General features: G+C 36.4%; 1 protein-coding gene across 1 annotated transcript in view; it reads left to right on the top strand.

Moving 5' to 3' along the window:
• LOC110036817 (autophagy-related protein 16) overlaps positions 1 to 27,431 on the top strand; it is a 71,255-nt gene that overhangs the window by 29,191 nt on the left and 14,633 nt on the right. The window contains exons 3-4 of the mRNA XM_020741350.1: positions 2,076 to 2,257; positions 2,330 to 2,525. Coding sequence (XP_020597009.1) covers positions 2,076 to 2,257; positions 2,330 to 2,525 — 378 coding nt within the window. The remainder of the gene's footprint in view (positions 1 to 2,075; positions 2,258 to 2,329; positions 2,526 to 27,431) is intronic.

A 27,431-nucleotide genomic window follows, 5' to 3' on the forward strand; every position in this document is an offset into this window, starting at 1 on the left:
AAAAAAAAAGGCACATTGGGAAAGAATGTTGGAGGTTCAAATCAATCTCAAGGGGTGAACAAAAGAATCAACTTGAGAAGGAATGTCGAAGATTCGCATCCAACCTCAAAGCTAATCGAAGAATTATTCCTGTGGGAAGAGATGTGGCTCTATATGTAGAACCATCCAAACCTCGTATGCACCAGACAAAAGTCTGAGAAGAGTGTGGTTCTATAGAGCCAACTAACCTCTTCCACAAGAGGAAAAGGACCCAGCTTCAGACAAGTGCAGCATCTGTGTTTTCTAAGAACGATGTTGTCTTTAAAATACCACGATGCATAGTATTTCTTGAGCATCTGTGTTTTCTAAGAACGATGTTGTCTTTAAAATACCACGATGCATAGTATTTCTTGAGCATCTGTGTTTTCTAAGAACGATGTTGTCTTTAAAATACCACGCTAAGACAAGTGCAACATCTGTGTTTTCTAATTTTCTAAGACGGTCAATAGGAACTCCTAGAGCTAGATCCTAGGCTCCTAAGGAGGAGAAGAGAAGACCTCACAAAAATGAGGTCAACAGTAGTATTCACCACATTTTCTATGAAACCCAAACAATATAAATACTTGCTGACAAATACATGAATGAACAATATAATATGAATGCTATTAAACAAAAAATGATGTAAGTAAATGATTGAAACCGCACACACAAGATATTAACGTGGCTCGGCCAACTCTCAGGTCTGTTTCCACACCTAGCTAACACCCATGTTATGATTATCACTAATCAAAGTATGCTATAAAATCCCTCATTAATGGTGGAGAAGCCAATTCACTCATACTTTCCTTCTGGATGTTAGAACCCAAATATCCACTCTATTAGATGAGTGCAATCTGTTCTCTTTTATAAGATATCCTTTCAGATGCTATCAAGCTTTGGAGATGAATTGGATGAGTCCACCTTTTACTTTCTCACCCACACAAGGTCTACAAATTCTAACTGCAATAATACAATGAAAACTGGAAACAATAAATGAACAACCTATTACATTTTATGGTTTAAGAAAGGTATCACCGAAGTAATTTAGATTTGAAGACTGAGTTTGATGAACCTTTGTGAAGTCAAATAAATTTATGAGAAAGTTGATGTAATGAGAGATAAAATTTTGAGAAATTGTTTTCGGTAGTTATTTCCTTACAATCCACAAGATATTTATAGAGAAGCTTGCATTTCATTTTGGGACATATTCTAGCTGTTTGGGAGACAAGCATAATGATATTAAAACATGAAAATTTCCAGTATGCTTACATTTGATTTTGGAAAATTGATTGAAAAAGTAATTTTGCAAAATATATGCAAAATCAATGAACCTTTTATAATTACGAGTTTAAAAATTGCTCCAAAATCAACGGTCTTTTTGAAGTTTGAGTGCGTATAATTATTATATATTCATTGAATATTTTAACATAAAATCATGTTGAATAATATGAACTAAAAATGAAATGAAAATTTCTCGAAAAGCATACCAATTAAATTTAAATGTATTGTAGGATATAAAAGGCTTTGTATTTTATATGTTTTAAAAAGCATTTTGACAGTTTCAAGCTAAGATTTTATTTGTGAATTTGTATCCTACTTTTATAATTTTTAAAATTTCTTTAACTAATCTCTAGACTTGTGTTGATCATCCTTGAGGCTTTGATAATGATCTAACTCATTCATGTACATAAAAAACTAAGGACACCTAAACACTGCGAGTCATACACTTGGATCAGAAACTTGTTGCAATGTTCCTCTCAAATTTTTCATGAATTATATACCCTTGTTCTTTATCCGCCACGTGACAAATGGTCTTAGTGAACATTGAACTCATCCTGATCATCTCTATGGTTGCTTCCAAATCACAAACCTATAAAGAACACTTAGCAAACCACTATTGGACACTACACAAAGTTTGTTATCATGAAATTAAATGTTGAGATAGATACAGGCTTTATAATCATCATGATATTCTGCAAATTTACCCAAATTTAATTTTATGTTTCTTAAATTTTTACTTGTAATTTGGTCTTAACTTTTTAACTTACATTTTATAGGGATTAGAATGGAAAGAGAAAGCTGAGAAACTTGAATTAGAATTACAACAATGTTATAGAGCTCAGTCACGATTGTCTGAACAACTTGTGGTAGAGGTGGCCGAATGTAGAAGCTCAAAAGCTGTTGCTCAAGAGAAAGAGTCATTAATTGTCAATCTGCAGAATGAAGTGACTCAAGCAAGGTTAGAAGTCTTCAGTCAATACCTTTTCTGATAGAAAATAATATGCTAGTCTCATGCGGGAGAACACTGTAGGGAAGAGAACTCAAAACTTAGGGAGTGTTTAGATGGGAAAACTAAAGCCTTGGATTTGGCTGTGTCTGAAAACCAGTCACTTAAAGTACAGTTAGAAGATGTGATGCAAAAACTAAGAGAAGCAGAGGCTGAGAGCAAGAACTTGATTGATCGTTGGATGCTAGAAAAAATGAAGGATGCAGAAAAACTAAATGAGGTATTTTATTTTCATTATGCCCCACCGGTTAATAAATCCGAGAAATTAAATGCTCCCGGGCGTTATTTTCATTTACTTTGTTTTAACAAGCATACTAGAAGAATATGTTCTTTCTTTGTTCCAAACTAGTAGTTCATTTCCTTAAAAAAGATATGACCAGGAAAATTCTGCTCTAACTCAGATTTTTTGGTATGTAATCTTGGTTCTTTATTAAGATATCCTAGAAATTATACCATAATGATAATGATATTGAGGTCTTATATTAAACTAGCAATGGAAAAATCAATAACTTCATTACTACAAAAATAATATTTACATTTATTTGAATTGGAGCTCGGTGTGCAGTGCTTTATTTTCTGATTATCTATTGAATGTTTTCAAATCTGAGAAGGGAATATGATAAAATCGCCTCGTTTAGGTTGGTGAAAGTTATACCCACTTTACTATTGCATGCTTGGGAAAGTTCATTAATATGATGACACCAAAAGCTGTCTTTCAATTCAAACTTAATCTCTTGAGATGATGAAAATTTGATGACAAAGTCAGCTAGTGCTTGTCAATTGATTGCTCTACCTGGTAAGTATTGCAAATGGTATTCGGTTAACTTGAGCAACTATTTGATTAGCCTAGCCAATTGTTTGGGTTGAAGTAAGATTTGTTCAATGTCTTGGAAATAAGGCCTTCATCATTTCATGTCGACAATGAGAGTGACTACAAGCTTTGCCATGAGCAAAATAATTTAAATTAGCCCCAGTTCACATCTTGCTTGTGTAGTAAGCTTGCTATTGCTTTATTGCATTCTTTTTGACCAATATAAACCTGATCACTCTCTTTCTCATTTTGTGATATAAAAGCAGTGGTTTCCTCAGCTTTAGACTACATTTGATTAGTGGCAATGTTGAATATTTCTCGACTAGAAATGAATTTTCATTTTTTTTTAGCTTTATTTATTTGGTGCATTTACATACATAGTACGCAATTGATATGTATTTACATATGGAAGCCCTAAATATTCATATTTTCACACATTACACTAAAATCTTTAATATATATATATATATATATATAGATATATATATAAGAAAAAAAACACTATGACCACTTTTTAGAAGTGAAATACACCTTTTCGTAGTTTTAAAACACCGAAGTACCATGTATGTATGAAAGTCTAGGCTTGAGATGTGTAAATACATAAGAATTGTGTGCTACATATGTACATTTCCTTTTTTGTATGGACCCTTTCAATTCCTTAAAGAATGACACATATTTTTCCTCAGATTAATAATTGAACCAATTAATTTTTGCCAGCTTACAGGCCTTTTTGATCAAGTGAGGCTCCATCCAGGATTTATTCCTTGTGGTGAAATGAGATAATCTCATAATGTTTTTAAACTAGGCTCCAAAACATGTTTATTAGAACTCAGCTGCACATACTTATTTGTTTTTCTAAGGCTTGACTGTTCAATAATATATCATTCGAAGTTCTATGCTTCATTTTTTTTTGGGATCAGAATATATTATCCATGAGCTAGTATATAGGTCCAACATCTTCAATCTAAAAAGCAGTCTTATCCATATCAATTAAGTGCACTTGGATTTAACGGTATCGAAAGAAATTGTCAAGAAAACTAAGCATAGAGTACTTGATAGTCAAGTTGACTAGGGTTTTAATGATGAACAAGGGGTAATTGTTGTTGGACATTATTCATTGAGATCTATGCAGTTGACTTATATTCTCCATTTGTCATTGTTCTTTTTAACCAATTCAATATCACACTGTTGTAGATCAACTCAAGATAATATACCTCCTGATATATAGTATTTCAGTAAGCTTATCGGTCATGTCTGATGAGTTGCTAATCTTATTAGTGATATTCCTCATCTCTTGTTTTATTGGCCTGCCAATCGAGCATACTTGCAAGTATTGACATGGTACTTGGGTTATCCTCAAGCAACTTGTATGACTCCCATGCAAAGCCATCAATGCTATCTTGTAAAATAATTAGTTTTGCTAAAATTACCTTTAATATTGAGATTTTATTTGATAAGTTAATTTACTAAAATTAGCACATTGACTTTGATCTTATGGCACTGTGACATGCAATGGAGCATGACAGCATTGTGCTAGATGATTGGTCATCTGAAATTTCTCTTCTACCTGGTGTTGTGGCACTGTATCTCTATAGTGTTGTGGCACTTATTTCGGGTGTTGCGACATATTACTCTCGGGTTAGGTTTTCATATTATTTAACTGATGGGCGCTGAAAGACTCTCTCTTCACAACATTGCGGCTTCAGAACTAGCGCTACACCACTCTAAATAACATTGTGGTGCTTTATTCTCTATTTCATAAGCACAAATTGAGCCTAATCCAACACTGTGATGCTACTGGTAGTACTAGAAGTTTTTCATGCAAGTCACCAAACTTTTTATTGGGAATTCTTATCAAAATAATTTAATTATTGTGGATGACTCAGTTAGGAGAGTAGATATTTTAGATTTGACTTATGTTAAAAAAGGTAGAGGTAGACCAAAAAAGACTAGGGCATATTGTGTAAAAATGTTCTTAATTTATTAAAATAAAATGAAAATATGACACGCAAAACGAAACAATGGAGAAAAATGATTCATCTAGCTTAGTGGAATTAAGGCTTGTTAGTGTTGGAATCAACTAAGGCGCATAGCTTGAGAGCATAGTGAATTCTACATTGTATTGCATAATTGAGCGATCACTATACCAACTGAATAAATTTGCTCTATATTTGCCTTCTTAGAGACAACAGTATGAACCAGTCTTGAAGTGCCCACAAATTACAGTTCATGTTTGACATTTTGAAATGCGTATTAATGTTTCATGGTTGGTGACACCAAAACCAGCCAGAGCTCTCTAAACAATTTAACAAATTAATATTTTATTAAATGAATATTTGTTTTATTAAATTGTTTAAAAAAATATTTCATTCATGTCTAAAATTTTAAAAATCTGAAATGGTATCTCAAATAGAAGGAAAATGACTAACATATAAAATTACATTTTTAAAGAATTTTAATTGATACGAAATATTAAGCGAAAACTTAAGTCATATAAGATTGCTCCCAGATGATACTGACAGAGGATGCGATGTACTCGTGCATGTTAAAGAAAAAAATAAATGTGTACATTCAGGTATAATTTTTTAGGGTACTATATGACAAGATCATGTTAGCACAAATCTCGGAGTGAAAGATTAATAGGCGACAAAATAAGAGGGACCCATGATCAAAGCCTGCTAGGATTTGGTCAAACACGAGTTCATCTTATTTGAGTGAAGATCAATACTGAATCAAGAGAAAGTCGTCTCATAATTTGGTCGAGTCCATCCTTTTTGTGTATGAGGGCCGATTGACATAATTAGATGGACGAACGAAACAACTCTCCTTCTGGCGAAGAAATAAAATGGATTTAAGATTGAAGCTGTGCTACAAGTATGTTCTTTTTCTGAAGACCATCTATATGATTCCCATGTTGTTTGGCCCGCCAACACCGAGCGAATTAATCTACTATAAACAGGGCAAAGGCCAATATGTTTGCCCGATCAGTCTATTATTAAATGTATTTATAAATCTATGTTGTATAAAAGACCTTACTGCTCTCATTATCCCTCCAGAAATATGGGTTTTAGATGTTTTCATATATCTCCATTAACTAGAAATAGGGGATCATTTATGAATAGTGGATTAAATGCTCTCATTTTATTGTTCACTTCATGCTTATCTTCTGCTTTCCTCTTCTTGCATACTGAAGCGGGCGCTATGGAGGACCGGCATGGAGAGTTTGGTCCCGCTTTGTCGGACTGGCTGGTCCCCAAGGGGAGGGCTGCCGCCCCTACTCCTTTCCCTTTCCTTTCTCTTCCGCTCAATCTTTTCTTTCTAGTACTTTCCTATTATAAGTACTTAATTCTAAATTCTGATTTTTTTTAACTCATGCGCCTAATCTAAAATTCTGTTAGTACTTTCCTATTATAAGTCCTTATCAATTCTAAATTACGATTTATTTTACTCATTCTTGCCTAATCTGAAATTCTATTAGTTTATTCATTTTTCTCTAATTTGAATTCTTATTATTTTTATTCTTCTTTCTTATTTTAAACATTGCCAAAATAAGCCCCAGTTCTAATTATAAATAGGGGGTGTTATGCTTCAGAGATTTTGGGGTCTTCGCTGTGTTTGAATTCAAATTTTCTGTGTGGAGTCATTTTTCCTTTTGTAAAGCTGTATCCAAGAAGGTGGCGGTGCCCCGACTATATTCTACTTCGAAGTGGTGTTGTTTCTTCAATTTTCATCTTCCTTACGCCTTCTCCTCCACTCACTTTAGCAGTCGACCTCCCGTTCATCCCCTCGCCCAACCGCCCTTCCCCATCAACATAATCTTGCTGTCCAGCTTCTCTGACTTCCTCCTAGTACTTAGCTGGCCTCCCTCCCATAGCATACACTTGCTGTCCAGTTGCTCAGACTTTCTTCCAGTACCAACCAACCCCTTCAACACGGAATTACCTGCTGTCCAGCTCCAACAACCTTCATCGCAACCCCGATCACTGCTATTCTGTAGGAAAACCTGCTTTGTAACTATTCATCATTGCTGTCCCTGTAGTTCTCTACCTTCTCCTCGCTGCCACCAGCATTCCTTTGCTGCTGCCACCACCGCAACCATCCTAACCCACCTAGCCAACCTCCACCGCTCTTTGAATACACCTTAGAGGTATTTGCTTATGTTGTTTATGTTTTGTGTTGTTATTTCTGTTGTCTGGTGTTGTAACCCTCACTCTCTATTAATAAAAGTTTGCTTTGCGTTTTTCATCGAAATTCCTACTAGTTTCGGTATTATTTTGTATCAGAGCTAGCCCAACCTTAGTTTTATCTTAGTTTCCTAGCGTCCGTCATAACCCACAAAATTTCCTTCTTACTGCCTAATACTCTTTCCACTTACACATGTTCCTAAGCCTAATTCGCCTCACTGATTCTTAAAATCAGCAACCTTTACCCAATTATTTTTACCCTCTTTCACCCCCACTAACCCATTTTTCCTTCATATTCCTGAATCCTAACCATGCCACCAATGAGATTTATGCTCGAGCCTACCCCGAATGAGATTCAGCGAGGGTTCCACTGTCTTCAGCGGAGGCTTGTGGATATCGAAGAAAAAATCTAGCACGATGTTACACTCGATCGTGATCCCGAAGGTTGAAGAGAAGAACGAGAAACTATGAAAATGAAGCGGGAAACACAATGCTGATTCCTACCAATATACTACCGCCAAAAGTTACAAACTCCAGCTTCTGAAGTGGAGAGACCGCATCACCAAGCGACCACCTTTGCTACTATCTAAAAAAATCAATTTGCAATTCTGTCATAGTCAGAAAATGTTGTAAGTGCCACGGGTTTAGACATGTTGAAGTAGAATGTACAATCATGGGAGTAATCTACTTCATCGAGCAGGGCATTGGGTAAAGGCATCGTAGACACTGAAGAACAGTTCAAACGAGAATTTTCATCTGATGACGTCTTCCCTTGTGGAACTTCCTTGTTCGTGGATGCATTCAATGCCTTTATTCCTTGTGATTAAAAGAAATATGCGATATTTGTTGAGATTGTGGTTCTTGCTCTCCTAGAAGATAAAGAACTTTTTGTTGAGACATATAAAGATCACGTAGACCAGAAGATGTCAGAATCTAAAATTTCAGTGGTTGGTTTTAGCAATGACCAACTGATAGCACCATCGGCGGCTACATGACTAATCCTAACCCCCGGTATTCCATTTGAAGAGACGAAAAGGCCACTATGAAGTTCTTTTTATTGGAACACAACAAAAGATGTCAGTCCAAAACTTCAAAAGTCAGAGGGAAGACTCGAAAGATAATAAGTATCACCCATCAACCAAATTCTTGCAAACCCTCAACCTCGTTGAGGCCCAACCTGCCATAGAAGAGAAGTATATGAGATGTTTATTGTTCGAAATTTGGCTCAAGAGAACCTACTTAATGATGCACCTCCAACTCAGATTATACCAAATCAGAATGGATCGATAGGAAGTATGATCAGAAACTTCGACGAATGAGGTTGAAGCTCCCCTAACTTGGGAGATTGACACGGGGGATCTGTAGGACCGACCTGGAGAGTTTAATCTAGTTTTGCTAAGTCGGCTGGTCCTCAAGAGGAGGGGTTGCTGACCCTAAACCTCTCCCTTTCTTTCTCTTCCCCTCACTCTTTTCTTCCTAGAATATTCTATTATAAGTCCTTATCAATTGATCATTCTGATTTATTTTACTCATTATTGCTTAATCTGAAATTATATTAGCACTTTTTATTATAAGTCTATACTAATTCTAAATTCTGATTTATTTTACTCATTCTTTGACTAATCTGAAATTCTATTAGTTTATTCATCCTTGCCTAATTTGAATTCTTATTAATTTTATTCTTTTTTCTTATTTTAACCATTGCCTAAAATAATGTCTAGTCCTCATTATAAATATGAGATGTTATGCTTAGAGTTTTTAGCATCTTTGCTGTGTTTGTTTTTCATATTTCCTATGTGGAGTCATTTTCCCTTTTGTAGGGCTGTATCCGAGGAGATGGTGGTGCTTCGGCTATATCCTACTACAAGGTGGTGATGTATCTTCCCTTTTTTTCTTCCACTTTCCTTGGCCATCGGCCTCCCCATACTTCTTCCTCGCAACCAAGCGCCCCTCTCCAACAACATAATCTTGCTGTCCAACTTCTCTAACTCCCTCCCAGTACTTAGCCGACCTCCCTCCCATAGCATACCCTTGCTGTCCAGTTGCTCAGACTTTCTTCCAGCACCCAACCAACCCCTTCCGTGCGGCACTACCTGCTGTCTAGCTTCAACAACCTTCATTGCAACCCCATTCACTGCTATTCTGTAGGAAAACCTGCGTTGTAACCTTTCATCATTGTTGTCCTTGTAGTTCTCCACCTTCTCCTCACTGCCACCAGCATTCTTTTGCTGCTGCCACCCCCACAACCATCCTGACCCACCTAGCCAACCTCCACCGCTCTTTCAATACACCTTAGAGGTATTGCTTATGTCATTCATGTTTTGTGTTGTTATTTATGTTGTTTTGTGTTGTAACCCTCACTCTCTATTAGTAAAAGTTTGCTGTGTTTTTCATCGAATTTTCTACTTATTTTCGTTACTATTTGGTATCAGAGCTAACCCAACCTTAGTCTTATCTTAGTTTCCTAGCGTCCGTCATAACCCACAAAATTTCTTTCTTACCACCTAATACTCTTTCCACTTCCACATGTTCCTAAGCTTAATTCGCCTCACTGATTCTTAAAATCAACAACCTTGACCCAATTATTTTTACCCTTTTCCATTCCCACTAACACATTTTTCCTTCATATTTCCTAAACCCTAACCATGTCACCAAGGAGATTTATGCCTAAGCCTACCTTGGATGAGATTCAGCGAGGGTCCACCTTCTTCAGCAGAGGCTTTTGGATATCGAAGAAGAAATTTAGCAGGAGGTTATCCTCGATCGTGATCCGGAAGGTTGAAGGGAAGAACGAGAAAATATGAAAATGAAGCGAGAAACACAACGCTGGTTCCTACCAATATACTACCGCCAAAAGTTACAAACTCTAGCTTTCGAAGTGGAAAGACCGTATCACCAAGCGACCACCCTTGCTACTATCTAAAAAAACCAATTTGCAAGTTTGTCATAGTCAGAAAATGTTACAAGTGCCACGGGTTTAGACATGTTGAAGTAGAATGCACAACCATGAGAGAAATCTACTTCATCGAGCAGGGGATTGGGTAAAGATATCATAGACACTGAAGAACAGTTCAAACGAGAATTTTCATCTGATGATGTCTTCCCTCGTGGAACTTCCTTGTTCGTGGATACATTCAATGCCTTCCTTCCTAGTGATTAAAAGAAACATGCGATATTTGATGAGATTGTGGTCCTTGCTCTCCTAGAAGATGAAAAACTTTTTGTTGAGACATAAAAATCTCGTAGACCAGAGATGTCATAATCTAAAATTTCAGTGGTTGGTATTAGGAATGAACAACTGATAGCACCACCGGCGGCTACACGACTGGCCCTAACCCCCAATATTCCATTTGAAGAGACGAAAAGGCCACTGTGAAGTTCTTTTTATTGGAATGCAACGAAAGATGTCAGTCCAAAACTTCAAGAGTCAGACGAAAGACTCAGAAGATAATAAGAATTACCAATTAATCAAATTCTTGCAAACCCTCAACCTTGTTGAGGCTCAACCTGTCATAGAAGAGAAGTATATGAGGTGTTTACTGTTCGAAATTTGGCTCGGGAGAACCTACTTAGTGGTGCACCTCCGGCTTAGATTATACCAAATCTGAATGGATCGATAGGAAGTATGCTCAGACGCTTTGACGAATGAGGTCGAAACCCCCCTAACTTGGGAGACTGACGCGGGGGCTATGGAGGACTGGCCTGGAGAGTTTGATCCAGCTTTGCTGAGCCGGCCGGTCCCCAAGAGGAGGGGCTGGTGACCCTAAACCTCTCCCTTTCTTTCTCGTCCCCTCACTCTTTTCTTCCTAGTAATTTCTATTATAAGTCATTACCAATTCATGATTCTGATTTGTTTTACTCATCATTGCTTAATCTGAAATTATATTAGCACTTTTTATTATAAGTCTATACTAATTTTAAATTCTGATTTATTTTACTCATTCTTTGCCTAATCTGAAATTCTTTTAGTTTATTCATCCTTGCCTAATTTGAATTCTTATTATTTTTATTCTTCTTTCTTATTTTAAACATTGCCTAAAATAATCTCTAGTCCTCATTATAAGTTAGAGATGTTATGCTTAGAGTTTTTGGCATCTTTGCTATGTTTGTTTTTCAGATTTCTTATGTGGAGTCATTTTCCCTTTTCTAGGGTTGTATCCGAGGAGGTGGTGGTGCTCTGATTGTATTCTACTGAAAGATGGTGATGTATCTTCCCTTTTTATCTTCCAGTTACCTTAGCCGTCGGCCTCCCCTTACTTTGTCCTCGCACCGAAGCACCCCTCTCAAGTAGCATAATCTTGTTGTCCAGCTTCTTTGACTTCCTCCCAGCACCAAGCCGGTCTCACCTCCAACAGTATAACCTTGTGGTCCAGCTGCCCAGACTTCCTCCCAACACTCAACCGACTCCTTCCCACGGCACAACCTACTGTCCAACTCCATAAACCTTAATCCTAGACCTAGTCATTGCAGTTCTGCAACAAAATCTGTTATGCAACCCTCCATCATTGCTTTCCTTTTAGTTCTGTACCTTCCCCTCGTTGCCACCAGTATTCCTATGCTGCTGCCACCCGCGCAACCATTCTGACCCACCTAGCCGACCTCCACTGCTTTTTGAATACACCTTAGAGGTATTTGGTTATGTTGTTCATGTTTTGTGTTTTTATTTTTGTTGTCTTGTGTTGTAACCCTCTATATTAATAAAAGTTTGCTTTGCATTTTTCGTCAAAATTTCTACTAGTTACGGTATCACATATGCTCTATTTTTTTATCGTAATTTCTTGAATAATTTTAGATTCAACATCTTAAAATGTGTGGTGAGTGTCGCATCATGCCACCAACATGAAGATGAGCATAACACAAGGAAGGAATTGCAGCTCAAGGAGAAGTTTGGAACCAAACAGTGGACATGGATGACATGAGGGATATCGTGCGACAACAGGTGATGAAGATGAAATAACAACTGCTGTTAGAGATGAGAGAGTGAATGATAGGTGGTTTGAAGGGGCTTTGGCTAGGAGAAGTCAGAATCCCTAAAGTCAAAATACTTCAAAAAGCCTCAGCTGATGAGAGACGGGAGTTTAACTTGATACCCGAACAAGTTCCGTGTCTTTCATAAGGACCACGACCACGACATAAAAACATGCAGGCATCTCAGGAGTCTCGCTGAAGACTTGATCAAGGCCGGGAAATTGAAAGAGTTTGTGGTAGCTAGAACAAACACTCGTAGGCAAGGGAAGGCCTCAGCAGATGGAGCTCCAGACAAACCCGTTCAAGCGAATACCATCCGGATCACGAGAATACTATCGATGATACTAGGAGGAGGTGGAGAATCCTCTCATTGATCCAGTCTAAAGAGGATATGGTCAGGAGATTTGTGCACCACGGTTCTCGCCCCACAATGAACGACACACCCCCTCATCGTATTCACAGATGAAGATTTGCAGACAAAAGGTAACCACTGTAACGACGCCATTGTCATTACTACTTCAATTAATGAATATCAAGTGGGAAGTTTCCTCATTGATACCGGGAGCTCGGCGAACATTTTGTTCAAAGTCGTGTTCGATAGGCTCGACCTGGAGCTACGATGGATGGTAGCATCTATGGTTTCTCCAGAGAGAAAAGAAGCTCTAAGCGTGATTGCTCTGACAGACATCTGTGGAGAAAAAGACAAAATTCACAAGAACTGAAAACTTCCTGATGGCCGACTTGCCGGCCACATACAATACCATCTTTGGCTGACCGCTGCTGAACAATTTTCGAGCGATGACCTCAATCTACCATGTAGTTATAAAATTTCTAGAAGACGGAGAAATCATTAGCGTTTGAGGAGACTTGGAGCAGCCGAAGACATGCTATCTCTGGGCAGGTAGCATTGACTAAGAGCCGCTCGATTTATAGAATCAAAACAAAGGCGACCTTGAGACCAACGAGACCACTCTTCAAATTCCCACAACCAACAATGAAATGGGTAAATTTTTCTCGATTAGTGCAGTTTATTGATTCAGATTCGAAGACCGACTCGCCTGGACTTAGGGAGAACTGTGACATCTTTGCTTGGTTTGCCAAGGAGATGCCAGGAGTTTCTGTTGACATCGCGTGTCACCGATTGAACGTTAACCCTACCGCTTGAACAACAAAATAGAAGTTGGTATCATCTGCCACTACCTTGGCCGAGCCAATCCGTGAAGAAATGAAGCTAATGGAAGCGGGCTATATCTAAGTACAGTACCCGACTTGGGTATCCAATGTAGTCATGGTGCTAAAACCCAACGGAAAATGGCGAATGTGCGTCAACTTTACCAACTTAAAGTTGTCTTCTTGAAGGATAGCTATTCATTATGCATTGGTAGATTTGGCAGTTGGGCACCTCGTGATGAGTTTCTTGGATGCTTTCTCCGAATACCACCAAATCAAAATGCACCTCGCAAACGCTGAGAACACAACTTTTATCACCTGTGGGGGAGTATTTTGTGTTAATGTATGCTCTTCGTGCTTAAGGAAGCTACTTACCAGCGACTGATGGATGTATATTTCTCAAAACAGAAGGGAAGCAATGTTGAGGCGTAGGTTGATGACGCGTTAGTAAAAAGTAAAACGATTGAAAAACACAAAAAATTTAAGAAAAAATTCAAAACCTTTAGAAAGTTCATTATGAAGTTTAACCCCCTAAAATGTATCTTTGGAATTCGACTGGAAAATTCTTAGGTTACTTTCTATCCCTTGAAGGTATCAGGCCCAATTCCGAAGAGGCATAAGCTTTGCTGAGTATGCCTTCCCCACGGAGCACGAAGGAAGTACAGAGGTTGACCGAGTAAATAGCGGGTCTTAACCAATTCTTCTCTAAATCGGGTAACAAATGTGTTGCGTTCTTCAATGCTCTAAGAAAAACTAAACACTTCGAGTGGACAACTGAATGTGAGCAAACATTCCAAAAACTTAAAGATTCACTGGCTTCCCCGCCACGTTTTCAAAGTCTAAAGTGGACCTAAGAACTCTCCTTGTATCTTAGAGTCAGACCCAAGGCCGTCAGTTTGATTTTGGTATGAAAAGAGCAGGGGAAACAATTCCCTGTATATTACACTAGCCGAGTCCTCAGGAACGCCGAATCAGGCATCCAATTATAACAATAAACTAACTTTTTCTCTTATCAATTCTACCCGCAGGCTTCAACCCTACTTCTAAATGCACCCAATCCGAGTTGTCACTGATCATCCCCTCAAATTAGTCCTCACTCGGCCATAACTCTCCGGGCGGCTCCTCAAATGGGCAGTCGAGCTAAGTGAATTTGATTTCTCTTATGTTTTAAGGATGACGATTAAATCCCAAGCAACAGCGAACATCTTGATAGATTCCTCAGAAGTGCACAAGTCGAGCGAAGGAGCTATCGGCGAAGACCACAAGTGGGTCCTAAACACCGACGGAGCATCCGGTAAAGTGGCCTCAGGGCTTGGACTTGGTTTGAGCAGCCCATCTGAAGAGAAGTATTATCAGTCAATCGAGTAGAGTTTAGTGTCACCAAAAATCAAGTGGAATACAAAGTTCTGATCGTCGGCCTACGTCTTGCATATGATATGGAGCTCACCATGTTCATGTAAATTCAAACTCATAGCTCTTAGTCGATTAGATAAATGGAAAGTTTGAGGCCCAAGACAAGGTAATGTCTAAGTACCTCAACAAAACAAAGGCGAAGATCAGGCGGTTCGCAGACTTCAAAATCGAGCACATTAGGCGAGAGAACAAAGTGGTCGGCCTCTTATCGAGCGGAATACCCCGGAGACTGGTCCGACCAACCATCGAGGAACCAGAGGCGATGGATGTATCAACTGGGAAACCAAAAAGTTGGATGGATCCCTATATCCACTTCCTTGAAACTGGTACTAACGAATGAAGTCACCTACCCAAAACTTTTTAAGATTGAAGCTGCCCAGTACTTAATGATGGAAGCAAAGCTCTTTAGGAGATCAGTTACCTCGCCATATTTAAGGTGCTTTAGAACGGATGAGGCTGATGCATCCTCCATGACGTACATTCAAGCGAGTGTAGGAGCCACTAGGGAGGAAAATCTTGACCCATCAAATGCAACGCCATGGATGCTTTTGGACGTGCAATGCCAAAAATACGACCCTTTACAGCACCAACCAGCCTGCCAACTGTAACCTATAACTAGGCCACATATTTGAGTTGGTTGCGTTGGATCAAGGCTGTTCTAATAGAGAAGAGACTAGAAGGATACCTTACAAAGGTCGAGCCACATAGTAATAGTGTTGAAGGGGATGATTGGAAGACCATACATGCATTAATTTACACTTGACTACTCAATTCGATGGTTCCATCGATTGTGTCTCCAATGGATGGCATTCGGAAGGTGAATGACATCTGGGCAAAGCTGACGAGAACCTATGCTGAGACTGAGAACTATATGAGGGTGTCCTAGATTCAACGTGACATAGAGACAATGCACAAGATGATAGAATGATTTAGGAGTACTTCATAGAGATGGAATGGCTGTGGCAAGATCTTGATCTCTTCTTACCAACGTCAAGTTCTGGCAATCCAAGGTGTAGGAAGGGGGAGATCTTTGAATAGATGAGATCATGCAATTTTTGGCTCATCTGAACCTGGCCTTTGATCATAGAATATCGGTCTCCCTAGCCCAGACAACTATTCCTTCACTGGATGAGGCCATCACCTCGATGTTGTAGGTGGAAAGTTGCATGAGGCTCACTCTGAGCCGAGTGGAATTCAAGGTACACGATTTGCATTGGCTGCCTCGAGCTCAAGTATATAGGTGCCCAGGAGAAAATCGACAAGTGCTATAACTGTGGAGAAGTTGGACACCTGAGCAAGGCTTGTCTAAAGTTACCTAAGAAAAAAGAGACTGGTGGACATGAACAGTCTAAAGGTCGTGGTCGTAATTGTGGGGGGCATAGAGGTAGAAGAGAGGGTCACCGGGTGAATTTGATGGCAGCGGAGAACGAGGGAGAGATGGGTGATCTTTACCGGTGACGATCAAGAGCTCTTAGAGATGTTAAAGAGGAAGCAGAGAACAACGAGTGATGTGACTTAGGATGCATCCACCTTATCGTCATCCAAGGGGAATATTGCTACTTAGTCCTACTTAGGCAAACGTACTCGTGATTCACATGTTCTTGCCTCAATAACTGACACCGCTTCCAAGTGCACACACTCTGTGCACTCACATAAGTTTACGCGTCGTATCAGTAATATCAGGTTTTTGAGTTCAGAATGTCTATCCCACATGGAGCGAGTAAATTAGACTTAGGGAAAAGTTCTAGCTACTAGTTTTCGTTCTTAGCCTGGAACTAAGATTAGGTTAAAGTTCTATAGACTACTCTTATTGAATTGCGAACTAATTTAAATATTAATTTCGACAGAAATCCTACTTATCTTATTTGGATTGGTGAATATCAAGTTATAAAGTTATCCTCCCTTGTAATGAATTGAGTGGTGCATATGCAATATAAAATGCTAATTGTAAATGTGACTAGTGACAAATAAGAGCAACTCTCTACTTTACCATCTCCCGAGTATATAAAGAAGATTGATTAACATGATTTTAATTCCTTAAATTTCATTTTAAACTAATCAAAGACTATTTCCCTAATATTTGCATCTCTTTACAAAGTACTCGCACCATACCCTATAGTTCATTGTGATTAACCTAGTTGATTTAACTATAGCTCTCTCGAGTCATTATTTATCACAATACATTAACGATTCACTTGACCAAAATGAAAAGTAAATGAAAATATTAAGGTTAATCATCACATTAAATATTTAGAAACAGTTTTGAAAACATTTTACTATCTTATACATCCTACTCAAACATTACAAGGTAAGGTAAAGGAAATTACTCGGTAAAGGAAACTACTCAGGAAACATGTAGAACAAACCACAAAGTTTCATTGAAAACAACAACGAAAATTTGCTATTTGATAGGTTTATAGAAATACAATAGTACACACTCAAATACTTGTCTCTTTCTCCTTTACAAAGCTTTAAAGATGCTCCACCGAAGGAATCCTGATCCCTGCTGCTATCCTAAAGTCTCTCCTCCCTTTAAAACTCATTTCCTCACCAAATGACTAATTAAAACCTATCCTAATCAATACTTTAGCAAGCCCATTCTCTACATTACATAGATACATAAATAGAAGGTAAAAAACTCCTTGCAAATCTCCTTGCCCGTCTGAATAACTCCCAATGACTTGGGGTTGAAATGGCCAAAATTGTCTGAACATTTGCTGGCGCTTAGGCGCCATACTCTCTATTTACAAAAGATAGCATGGGCGCCCGCCCATGGGTCTGGAGCCTATGTGCCCAATGGTTGGCACCTAGGTGACATCCTCTCGGGTTGCCAGAGACTGGCGCCTAGGCGTCAGCCACCTGTAGACTTCTTTGCTCCAAGTCTTTTCCGCTTTGCTTCACATCCAACGTTTGTTATATCTGTAAGAAAAATATGAAAATACATTTCTTTAAAGTACAATTTCAACCGTAAAAATGTGTAAAACATAAAGAAATTCAAGTGATCTTTTCTACACATCAAAATCCCTCAAGCTTAAAGATTACTTGTTCTCAAGTAACACTATAATTTGAATATCAAATTAGTAATTTGAGGGAGTAAGTTTCATAAGAACTGTCAACAATTTAAGCATCGAGAGTTTCAAAATGATAAAAGTAGGGTAACTCTAGTAAACGAGGCTAATACTAGTGTATAAGCAACTTTGAAACCAACCAAGAAAAAGATTAATAAAGGATTAATTAAATAAATAATTAAAATGATAAAATAAAAAACAACTTTAATAAATGATTCTAATTCTAGTTTATATTCAACTTTAAAATTAACCATGAAAAATTTGCTATTTTATTCATTTCTAACAAAAAGTTAACATATGTTAAATATTGTAAATTAGAAGGAAAGTAGATAGAATGTGAGCATCCCATTTTTTTAAAAAATTTCTAATACTCCATAAACATAAGTAAGCTTAAGAATGTAGCGAAGCTTTAAATTAAAAGAATCTGATGAAACCAATTTTTGATAGGCTTCTTCTCAAGCTTCTTCTCATTTCATATTTTCTTTTATATTTCTTCTCTTTTTCCTTTTTTATTTTCTTTAGGATGAACTTTTTAATTCTAAAAATGTTTTTATGAGGATTACTATATCTGGATAGATCTTGTAATAGTTTTGAATTTCACTATTATCTTTTTAAAATAAATCACACCACCTTCCTTCACCTTTAAAATTTCTTAAAAACTTAAGAAATATTAATTGAAAGTATACTGTTGGAGCTTCATTTTTTATTAAGTATACATCTAAATATACCTAATTTAACTAATATGTGTCTCTTTTCAAAAATAAACATTTAATTCATTTTTCTTTACATTACAAAATTAACTTAACTCTAGTTGAGTCTAATTTACAGTGTATAAAGTACATAAACTATGTTTCTCCTTTCTCAACAATTGTGAAAATTTCATATTTAACCCTACCTTCCTCATTTAATTAAAGATATCAATTCAAACTCATTTTACCGAGGACAAATAAGTTTAAATATACCTAATTTAACTAATATGTATCTCTTTTCAAAAATAAACAGTTAATTCATTTTTCTTTACATTACAAAATTAACTTAACTCTAGTTGAGTCTAATTTACAGTGTATAAAGTACATAAACTATGTTTCTCCTTTCTCAACAATTGTGAAAATTTCATATTTAATTTAAGACATGAATATAAGTGGGAAAAAAATAATACAAAGATACTGCTTACTACATGTGTTTATCAACATAAGTAACAAGTATAAATCGTAAAGAATTTGTAGGAAGTAGCAAGTAAATTTGAACTGAACAAAAAACTGAATGAATTTAACACTAGCAAGTCTGTATATTACAACAGGAATATAAGTTCGCAACACTATAAAAACTGATCTAATAGAAATACATCAGTACAGTAGTAAGGGTTAAAAATCTCATCCACACAGTTACATCAGCAGAAATAAAAAATAATATCCAATACAGTACCAACGACAAAAAATAAAGAATAACATCCAACAAAATAACAACAACAAATACATATAACATCCAGTACATCTGCATGGAAGAAAAAATAAAAACTATTCTACAGTCCTCATCATTGTGTTCCTCTTCTTCATCCTCCTTGTCTTCATTCTCCTCAGACTCCTCCATCGGCTTACTATACTCATATGGTTGAATTCCACTGAGTTATCACCTCCAATCCATTGGTTTTTCCTATACATCTCCAACTGCACAACCTGAAAACTCGCAAAGTGTCATTGGCATTTATGTTGCCAAACCATATGCGACCTGTGATCTACTAGGTCGTATACCGTCATTTGAATGATAGACATATCGTCCTCCACCTTTGCCAATCTTCCTGACATAGAAGCCAGACTAACGGAAAGGCGAGGCTGACAATTGGAGTTAGAAGACATAGAAGAAGTCTGAGAAGAGCTGGCTCCACGCCCGAAAAGGCATGCTTATCATATAAGTTCAAGTTGGTCTTGGAGATTGGCTTTAGAGGATGAAGCTGCTCCTCCCAACACCCAAATGCAGCACCTGAATTTTGGCAAAGAGCAAAAATATTGGAAGGATGTCCTAATCCTAGAGTGGATCCTCCTTTCGTAGCATTTAAAATGGAGTGATAGATGAGAGTACCAATATCAACAAATTTCATAATCTGAATGCAAAATTGAGAGAGGCTCTATCTCTAGTAGCCTCACTCAAATTGGTGGAGGGAAGAAGCTTGACAGAAATGAAGTGGTGCCAAGCTTTAGAAGGTGCATTTAATTTGGATGAAGGAAAATTCACCCTATGATCATTCCTTAACTTTAAAGCACATTTCCATTTGTAAGGGATCTGATGTTCTCATCCAAATCAAAGTATGTAGGAAAAAAAGCTGGAGTAATATCTCCCCGGGACATCTCTCAGTGAAAATAGCGCATTAATGCGAGATAGAGAGATACACCTGCTTCCTCTTACATAAACCGAGTCATCAGAGGCATCAGGGAGATTATCATAGAATTCTCTCACTACCGAAATCACGACTGCAACAGTATTGTAACAATAGTTCTCCCAATGACGGTTTACAAACATACTTTCTACAGCAACCCCAGGACTAATGTATCCTCGTTCCACAATCAATTTCTTCGACACCACGAAGTCTTTGTAATGCTCCTCAAATTTGGAACTCACATATTTTTTTGTCAAAAGAAGATTTTGATTTTCCCTTTTTTGTTTTGGAGTCATAGAAGAGTATCAAGGATGAAAATCATAATAATAGAAGATTATATACAATGTGGGCGCAATAAGATACAAATCAAGAGCTACTTCAGGTTCTTCCCCAAAAAAGCCCCCAATCCAAACTTTCGCCTCCCAAAAATTCTAAAATCTCAAAAAAAAAAAAAATCGAAGGAAAGGGTTGAAGGAGTGAAATTTACCTCTTAGGAGCAATTTCTACTTAGAAAAACTTCTTGGATTAAGAGAAATTGGAAGAAAAATGGAAGCCTTAAGTGTCAACTCTTAGTCGCCGAAGAAGAAAAGGCGAAAAAGTCGCGAAAATGGGGTGAACCGGCTGGTTTAGGGTTAATATCGAGCAGATAAGAGCAGCGCTTAGACGCCATGATAGCAACGCCTAGTGCTTACCCGAGCATCTAGTGCTTAAGCGCCTGAAGGGCAACGCCTAGGCGTTGGTTGAACTAACGGCGCCTAGGCGCTAGTCTGCTACACGGCTAGTTTGCCATTTTTGCAAATTTCATCCCCTAAAGATCTTCAAATCATCATACAAAATGTAAAACATACTCCACAATATCCTAAAGATGAGTAGGTCACTTATCCGCCCTTCTCATCACATCTCGCTCATCTTTTCACATCCTCCAACGGAATCCTCCTCTATTGATAGTTAGATGTTTTCCTACATAATTTTGTATGAAGAATATATCTTTAAATGATCGGCTAGAATACTAGTAAATCAAATTGGCTTATATTTTGCCAATCCTCATGTGTTAGTCTGTCAATTAAAGTATTCATCTCGATCTGTACAATAAAGGAAATCATCCACTAGCTCCTCTAATCACCGAGCAACAGAAACCCTCGTGATAAAAGAACAGGTTCAGAGATAGGAACTAAAGAATTGAGATGAACCTGTCTTATGTCTAAACAAAATATTTCTCCTGAGAACGCAACTGCTCTTCCAAATCACCAAAAGACATGCCAGAGTTCGGACACAACGAGAAGCCTAATGATTCATCTCCCTCAAACCACACAATTCTAATCAAAGTAAATCAAGCACAACACAAACACAAACACAAATAACAAACTCTCAACACAACAACAAACACAAACAACAAACTTGATTTACCTTTCAAGAAGCACTTAGTTTAACTTTCTCAGCCCGACGAATCCGGATATTTACACAGGTTGAACTAACATTAAGACCTCATTAACCATGGGTTTTTCACCACCCAACTAGGGTTTAAGTCTCTGTACATTCATGTTAAACATTCTAACACTATTAGGATATTTTATATCAATTGCACCAAAAGGATAAACTTTCACTTCAGTAAATGGTCTTGACCACCTGGACTTGAGTTTTCCAAAAAATAAATTTGATTGTGTATTATATAATAAAACCTCTTATCTAGGCTCAAAATCCTTCCTAAGAATCAACTGATCGTTTCTTTTTTTCATTTTTTTCTTATAATTTTTTGCTTTTTCATAATATTCTTGTCTAATCTTATCGAGTTCATTTAATTGTAGTAACATTTTCTCACCAGCTTCTTTCATAGTATAATTAAATTCTTTAATAACTCAATAAGCTTTTTGTTCTACCTCCACTGGTAAGTGACACATTTTGCCAAATATGAGCCTATATGAAGATATTCCTATAGATGTCTTATAAGCAGTCCTATAGGCCTGCAGTGCATCATCTAATCTAAAAGATCAATTGTTTCTCCTGAGATTGATTGTTTTCTCCATAACCCTTTTAATCTCTGTTAGATACATTTGCTAAACCACTTGACTAGGATGATATGCTATGAAAATTCTAAACTTAATATCATACCTTGCAACTAATGCCTCAATTTTTTTATTGTTAAAGTGGTTCCCTCCATCGTTAATGATAACTCTGACATACCAAATCTACTAAAAATATTCTTTTTTAAAAATTGTGTTACACTTTGAGCATCATAATTTGATAGAGCTGTTGCCTCAATCCACTTTGAGACACAGTTATTAAAATATCTAAATTCGCTAAATAGGAATAAAGGGTCCCATGAAGTCTAAACCTCAAACATAAAAAAAATCAATTTTCAAAGTAAAATTTAGGGGTATTTCATCTCGCTTAGAAATATTGTCTACTCTCTGACATCTATCACAAGTTTTATTTTATTCATTCATATTTCTAAATAGAGTAGGTCAATAAAATACAGATTGTAAAATCTTAGCAGCTGTTTTCTATATTCTAAAATTTCCCAAAGTTTAGAATCGTGACATTTTCTAATAATTTCAAGGGTTCCTCAATGGGTATACATCTTCTAATTACTTGATCCTTGTATTTTCTATAAAAGAGTTGTCCCAAAAATAATATCTGGCGTCATGGATGAATTTTTTCCGTTGATGGTATGTCAGACCATATAACATAATATCACTAACTATATAATTTATTATGTCAGCATACCATAGAATGTGCCACTCAGTAATTACAAACAGTTGTTCATCAGGCAAATTCTCATTGATCTCCTCTTCATAAACACATGAATTCCCCTGATCTAGTCTCGATAAATGGTCCGTTATTTGATTTTCGATATATTTTCTATCTACAACTTCGATATCAAATTCATGCATTAACAAGATCGATCTGATCAATCTCGGTCTGACATCTTTTTCGACATCAGATATCAAATTGCAGAATGATTGGTGTAAACTGTACATTTAGTTCCAATCAAATAGGACTTAAATTTATCAAATGCATATACTATAGCTAGAAACTCCTTCTCAATAGTGGTATAATTAATTTGTGTTTCATTAAGAGTTTTACTGACATAGTATATAGCTCTAAACATCTTATCATGTCATTGTCCTGAAATTGTTCCAATAACGTAGTCACTTGCATTGCACATTAACTTAAAATTCTCCCCCAATCAGATGAAATAGCTATAAGAGCTGTGATTGCCTTTTTTTTAATGTATTAAAAGCATTTAGGCATTTATGGTTAAACTTAAATAGAACGTTCTTTTTTGAAATATGATATAGATGTTTAGTGATTTTAGAAAAATACTTAATATATCATCTATAAAATCCAGCATACCCTAAAAACTTCTAACTATTTTCACAGTAGTAGGTGGCAGAAGCTTTTCAATAAACTGAATTTTTGCTGGATCAACTTCTATCCCTCTTCCAAAAACTGTCCCAACACAATTTCTTCAGAAACTATGAATTGACACTTTTCCCAATTGTGCACTAAATTAGTCTCTTTACAGTATCTCAACACCCTGACCAAATGATCCAAACAAGAATCAAATGAAAGGTTAAACACTGAAAAATCATCCATAAAAAAATTTATTTCCTTCTCAATTAAGTCAAATAATTGACATCATGCACCGTTAAAACGTAATAGGTGCATTACATAACCCAAATGACATTTTTCGAAAAGTGAAAGTCATATTTGGACTTGTGAATGTGGTCTTATCATAATCTTCAAGAGCTATAGAGACTTGATGATATCCAAAATATCCATCTAAAAAGCAAAAATATAGATGAACAGCTAGTCTTTCCAACCTCTGATCCAAAAGAGTAAAGGAAAATGAACTTTCTTGGTGGTGAAATTTAATTTTCCATAATCATAGATATACGCCACCCAGTGACATGTCGAGTAGAGATCAATTAAATTCATTGTCTATTTTCTATAACTATCACTCTCACTTTCTTAGGTACACAGTGGATAAGGTTAACCCAGACACTATCTGAAATGGGATAGTTAATACCTGCATGAAGCCACTTCAACATTTTTTTCTTGATGACTTTCTTCAGAACAGGGTTTAATCTTCTTTGAGAATCTTCCTGGGGTTTATGGTTATCTTCTATCAGGATCTCATGCATACATATTGAAAGACTTATCTCATTTATATCTACTAGGGTTCATCCAAAAGCTTTCATAGAAGTCCTCATAATGTTCATCATTTTTTCCTCTTGAGAATTAGTTAAGTCTGATGACATGATAACCGGTAATGTTGATGACTTTCCCAAGTAAGCATACTTAAATATTTAGGAAACACCTTTAATTTAAGTTCAGGTGGTTCCTTAATAGAAGATACCAGAGGTTTACAATTTTCGGATGTATCCAGAATTTCTAATCTCCCTGGCTATTTTTGACTTATCTTCAACCAATAGAGTTGATTCTTTCATAGTGTCTGCAAATTTCTCCTAAGAGTCTGTAAATTTCTCCTCATCCAAATCTAACTCTACTGATTTGACTTCATAATTTTTCTAAAAATGGCTGCTACACAGATAATCAATAAGATCCATCCGAGAACACATATTTATTTTACTCAGAAGGATACTTCATAGCTTTTAACACATTAAAAGTAATCTTCTGATCATTTACCCACATAGTTAACTCACTTTTTTTTTCACATCTATCATAGCTCGACTAGTGGTTAGGAAAAGTCTTCTTAAAATAATAGGAATTTCTTTATTTTTCTCCATATCTAATATAATAAAGTCAACATGGAAGATGAATTTATCCACTTGCACTAGAACATCATTTATAACCCTCCTGGAATAAGTGATCGAACGATCAAGTTGAAGGGTCACAGTGTTTGAAGACACCTCTCCTAATTCTAACATCTTAAAGATAGGTAATGACATAAAATTAATACTGACTCTGAGATCACATAACGCTTTCTTATAGAATTTTCTCCAATTGAACAAAGGATAGTAAAGCTCTAGGATCCTTAAGCTTCTGAGGGAACTTCTTCTGTATAATAACACTGCATTCCTTGTTAAGTGCTACTGTCTCATAATCTCCTAACTTTCTTTTTTTACTAAGAGTATCTTTCATAAATTTTACATAGTCAGACATTTGTTCTAACGCCTCAACAAAATGTATGTTGATTGTTAATTTTTTTAATCTTCTAAGAATCTAAAAAATTGTTGGTCCATTTTTTGCTTCTTGAGTTTCTGAAGAAATGGTGATGGTTGTCTTTCAATATTAATTTTGGTAGGTGAGGGTGGTTTATCTGTCTTTGGAAATATCCTCCGAAAGTATTTTCTGTTCTTTTCAACTTAGGGTCTTTACGAACCACATCCTTCAATTCCATTTCACCTTTTAACTTTGCAGCTTTACATACTCCCTATTCTTTTCCTTTGGATTAATCTCAGTGTTACTAGGAAGAGTTCCTTGTTGTCGAGTGTTAAGTGAGTTGACAATCTGTTCCAACTGGTTTTCAATATTCTTGGCTTTGTAATTGATTTCCCATCTGCAAAACAACTTCTTCCAAAGATAGTTTATTCTTCTTAAATTGTGGGTTAGAATTAAATCCAGGAGGATAAGAAGGTTTTGGGTTTGAACTACTCTGGTTGTTCCAATTTCCAAAAGGATTTGTTTGGTTATTCCCCCATTGTTGGTTTGCCCCAGCATGATTATTGTTCTAGTTAAAGTTATGGTGATTGTTCCAACCGGGGTTATAGAAATTGGAATATGGGTTATTAAGTTTGTTGTTTATTACGTTTAAAGTTTCAAAAGATGGAGTGTTAGCTTCAACCAGTTGTCCGTATGAATTTTTCTCAATTACTGTTGGTCCTTGAGGCTGGTTAATCCTACACTCGTCTAACTTTTTAGAAATTACAGCAATTTGAGAAGTTAAAATTGAAAACACATCAGTGTCATGTACACTTGCCACATTTATGGGTTCACTCTTTCAGAAGACCATTGAAAATTATTTGTAGCCATCTCCTCTATCTGAAAATAATCCTCATAAACTATTGTAAAAAGTCAGAATTATTAGCCAATCGGACAGTTCATGATGGGGGGCACTTCCTAAGAAGTTCTTTAAAAGATTCCCAAGCTTCTTAAATTGACTCACATTCATGCTGGCAAAATGAAGTAATATCATTCCTTAGTTTAGCCGTTTTTAAAAACAAAAAATATTTAGCTAGGAATTTCTTGGCTAAGTCACTCCACGTTCTTATTAATCCGGGTGCTAATGAATTTAACCACATTTTGATCTTGTTCCTTAAGGAAAAAAGAAAATGCGTAAGTCTAACAATGTCATTGGATACACTATTATAGCGGAATCTAGCACAGAGTTCTAAGAAACTCGCTAAATGTAATTATGAATCTTCAAACGAGTTTCCCACAAACTGATTTTTCTACACCATTTGGATGATAACAAGTTTCATTTGGAATGTGTCAGCTTCTACGACAACAGTTTGAAACTTAAGTGAATCTCATCTGTTGTAGGATTATCATAGTCCTTAATGGTCTATGTGCATCGTGAATTGGTTCATGATTTTCAAGATTATTTTGTGGGCTATTCGCCATCTATTCTATAAGTTCTTGAAGTTTTTTATGTTTTCTAATTCTCCTAACAGTTCTCTCTAGCTCGAAATCATATAGTTTATGTCTAGTTGGTCCTGTACTACACATACATGAACTAAAGAATCTACTAATAAAATTTATACAAAAAAAGAAGTCAGCACACAAAAAATTCAAAGACAACACAAAATTTTTTTGGAATTTTCTTTTTAAACACTCGAAAACACAATTAAATAAAAACAATTAATACTAAAGTTTTTCATGTCTGAGCTCTGTAGGTTCAACAAAAATTCCCCTAAGTTAAATACACCAACGACATCAAAAACTTGATATCGCTTTCTAGTGCACCTGTACTCTGGAGGCTCACGCAAGTGTATGTGTTAATATCAGATTTTTGAGTCCATAATGTCAATCCCACAGGGAATAAGAAAAGTAGACTCAGGAAAAAGTTCTAGCCTACTATTTTTCGTTCTTTGCTTGAAATTGAGATTAGGTTAATGTTCTATAAACTACTACTAATTTGTAAACTAATTTAAATGTTAATTCCTACAAAAAT

The sequence above is a fragment of the Phalaenopsis equestris genome, unplaced genomic scaffold, assembly GCF_001263595.1.
Source record: "Phalaenopsis equestris unplaced genomic scaffold, ASM126359v1 Scaffold211163, whole genome shotgun sequence".
Taxonomy (NCBI): Eukaryota; Viridiplantae; Streptophyta; class Magnoliopsida; order Asparagales; family Orchidaceae; genus Phalaenopsis; species Phalaenopsis equestris.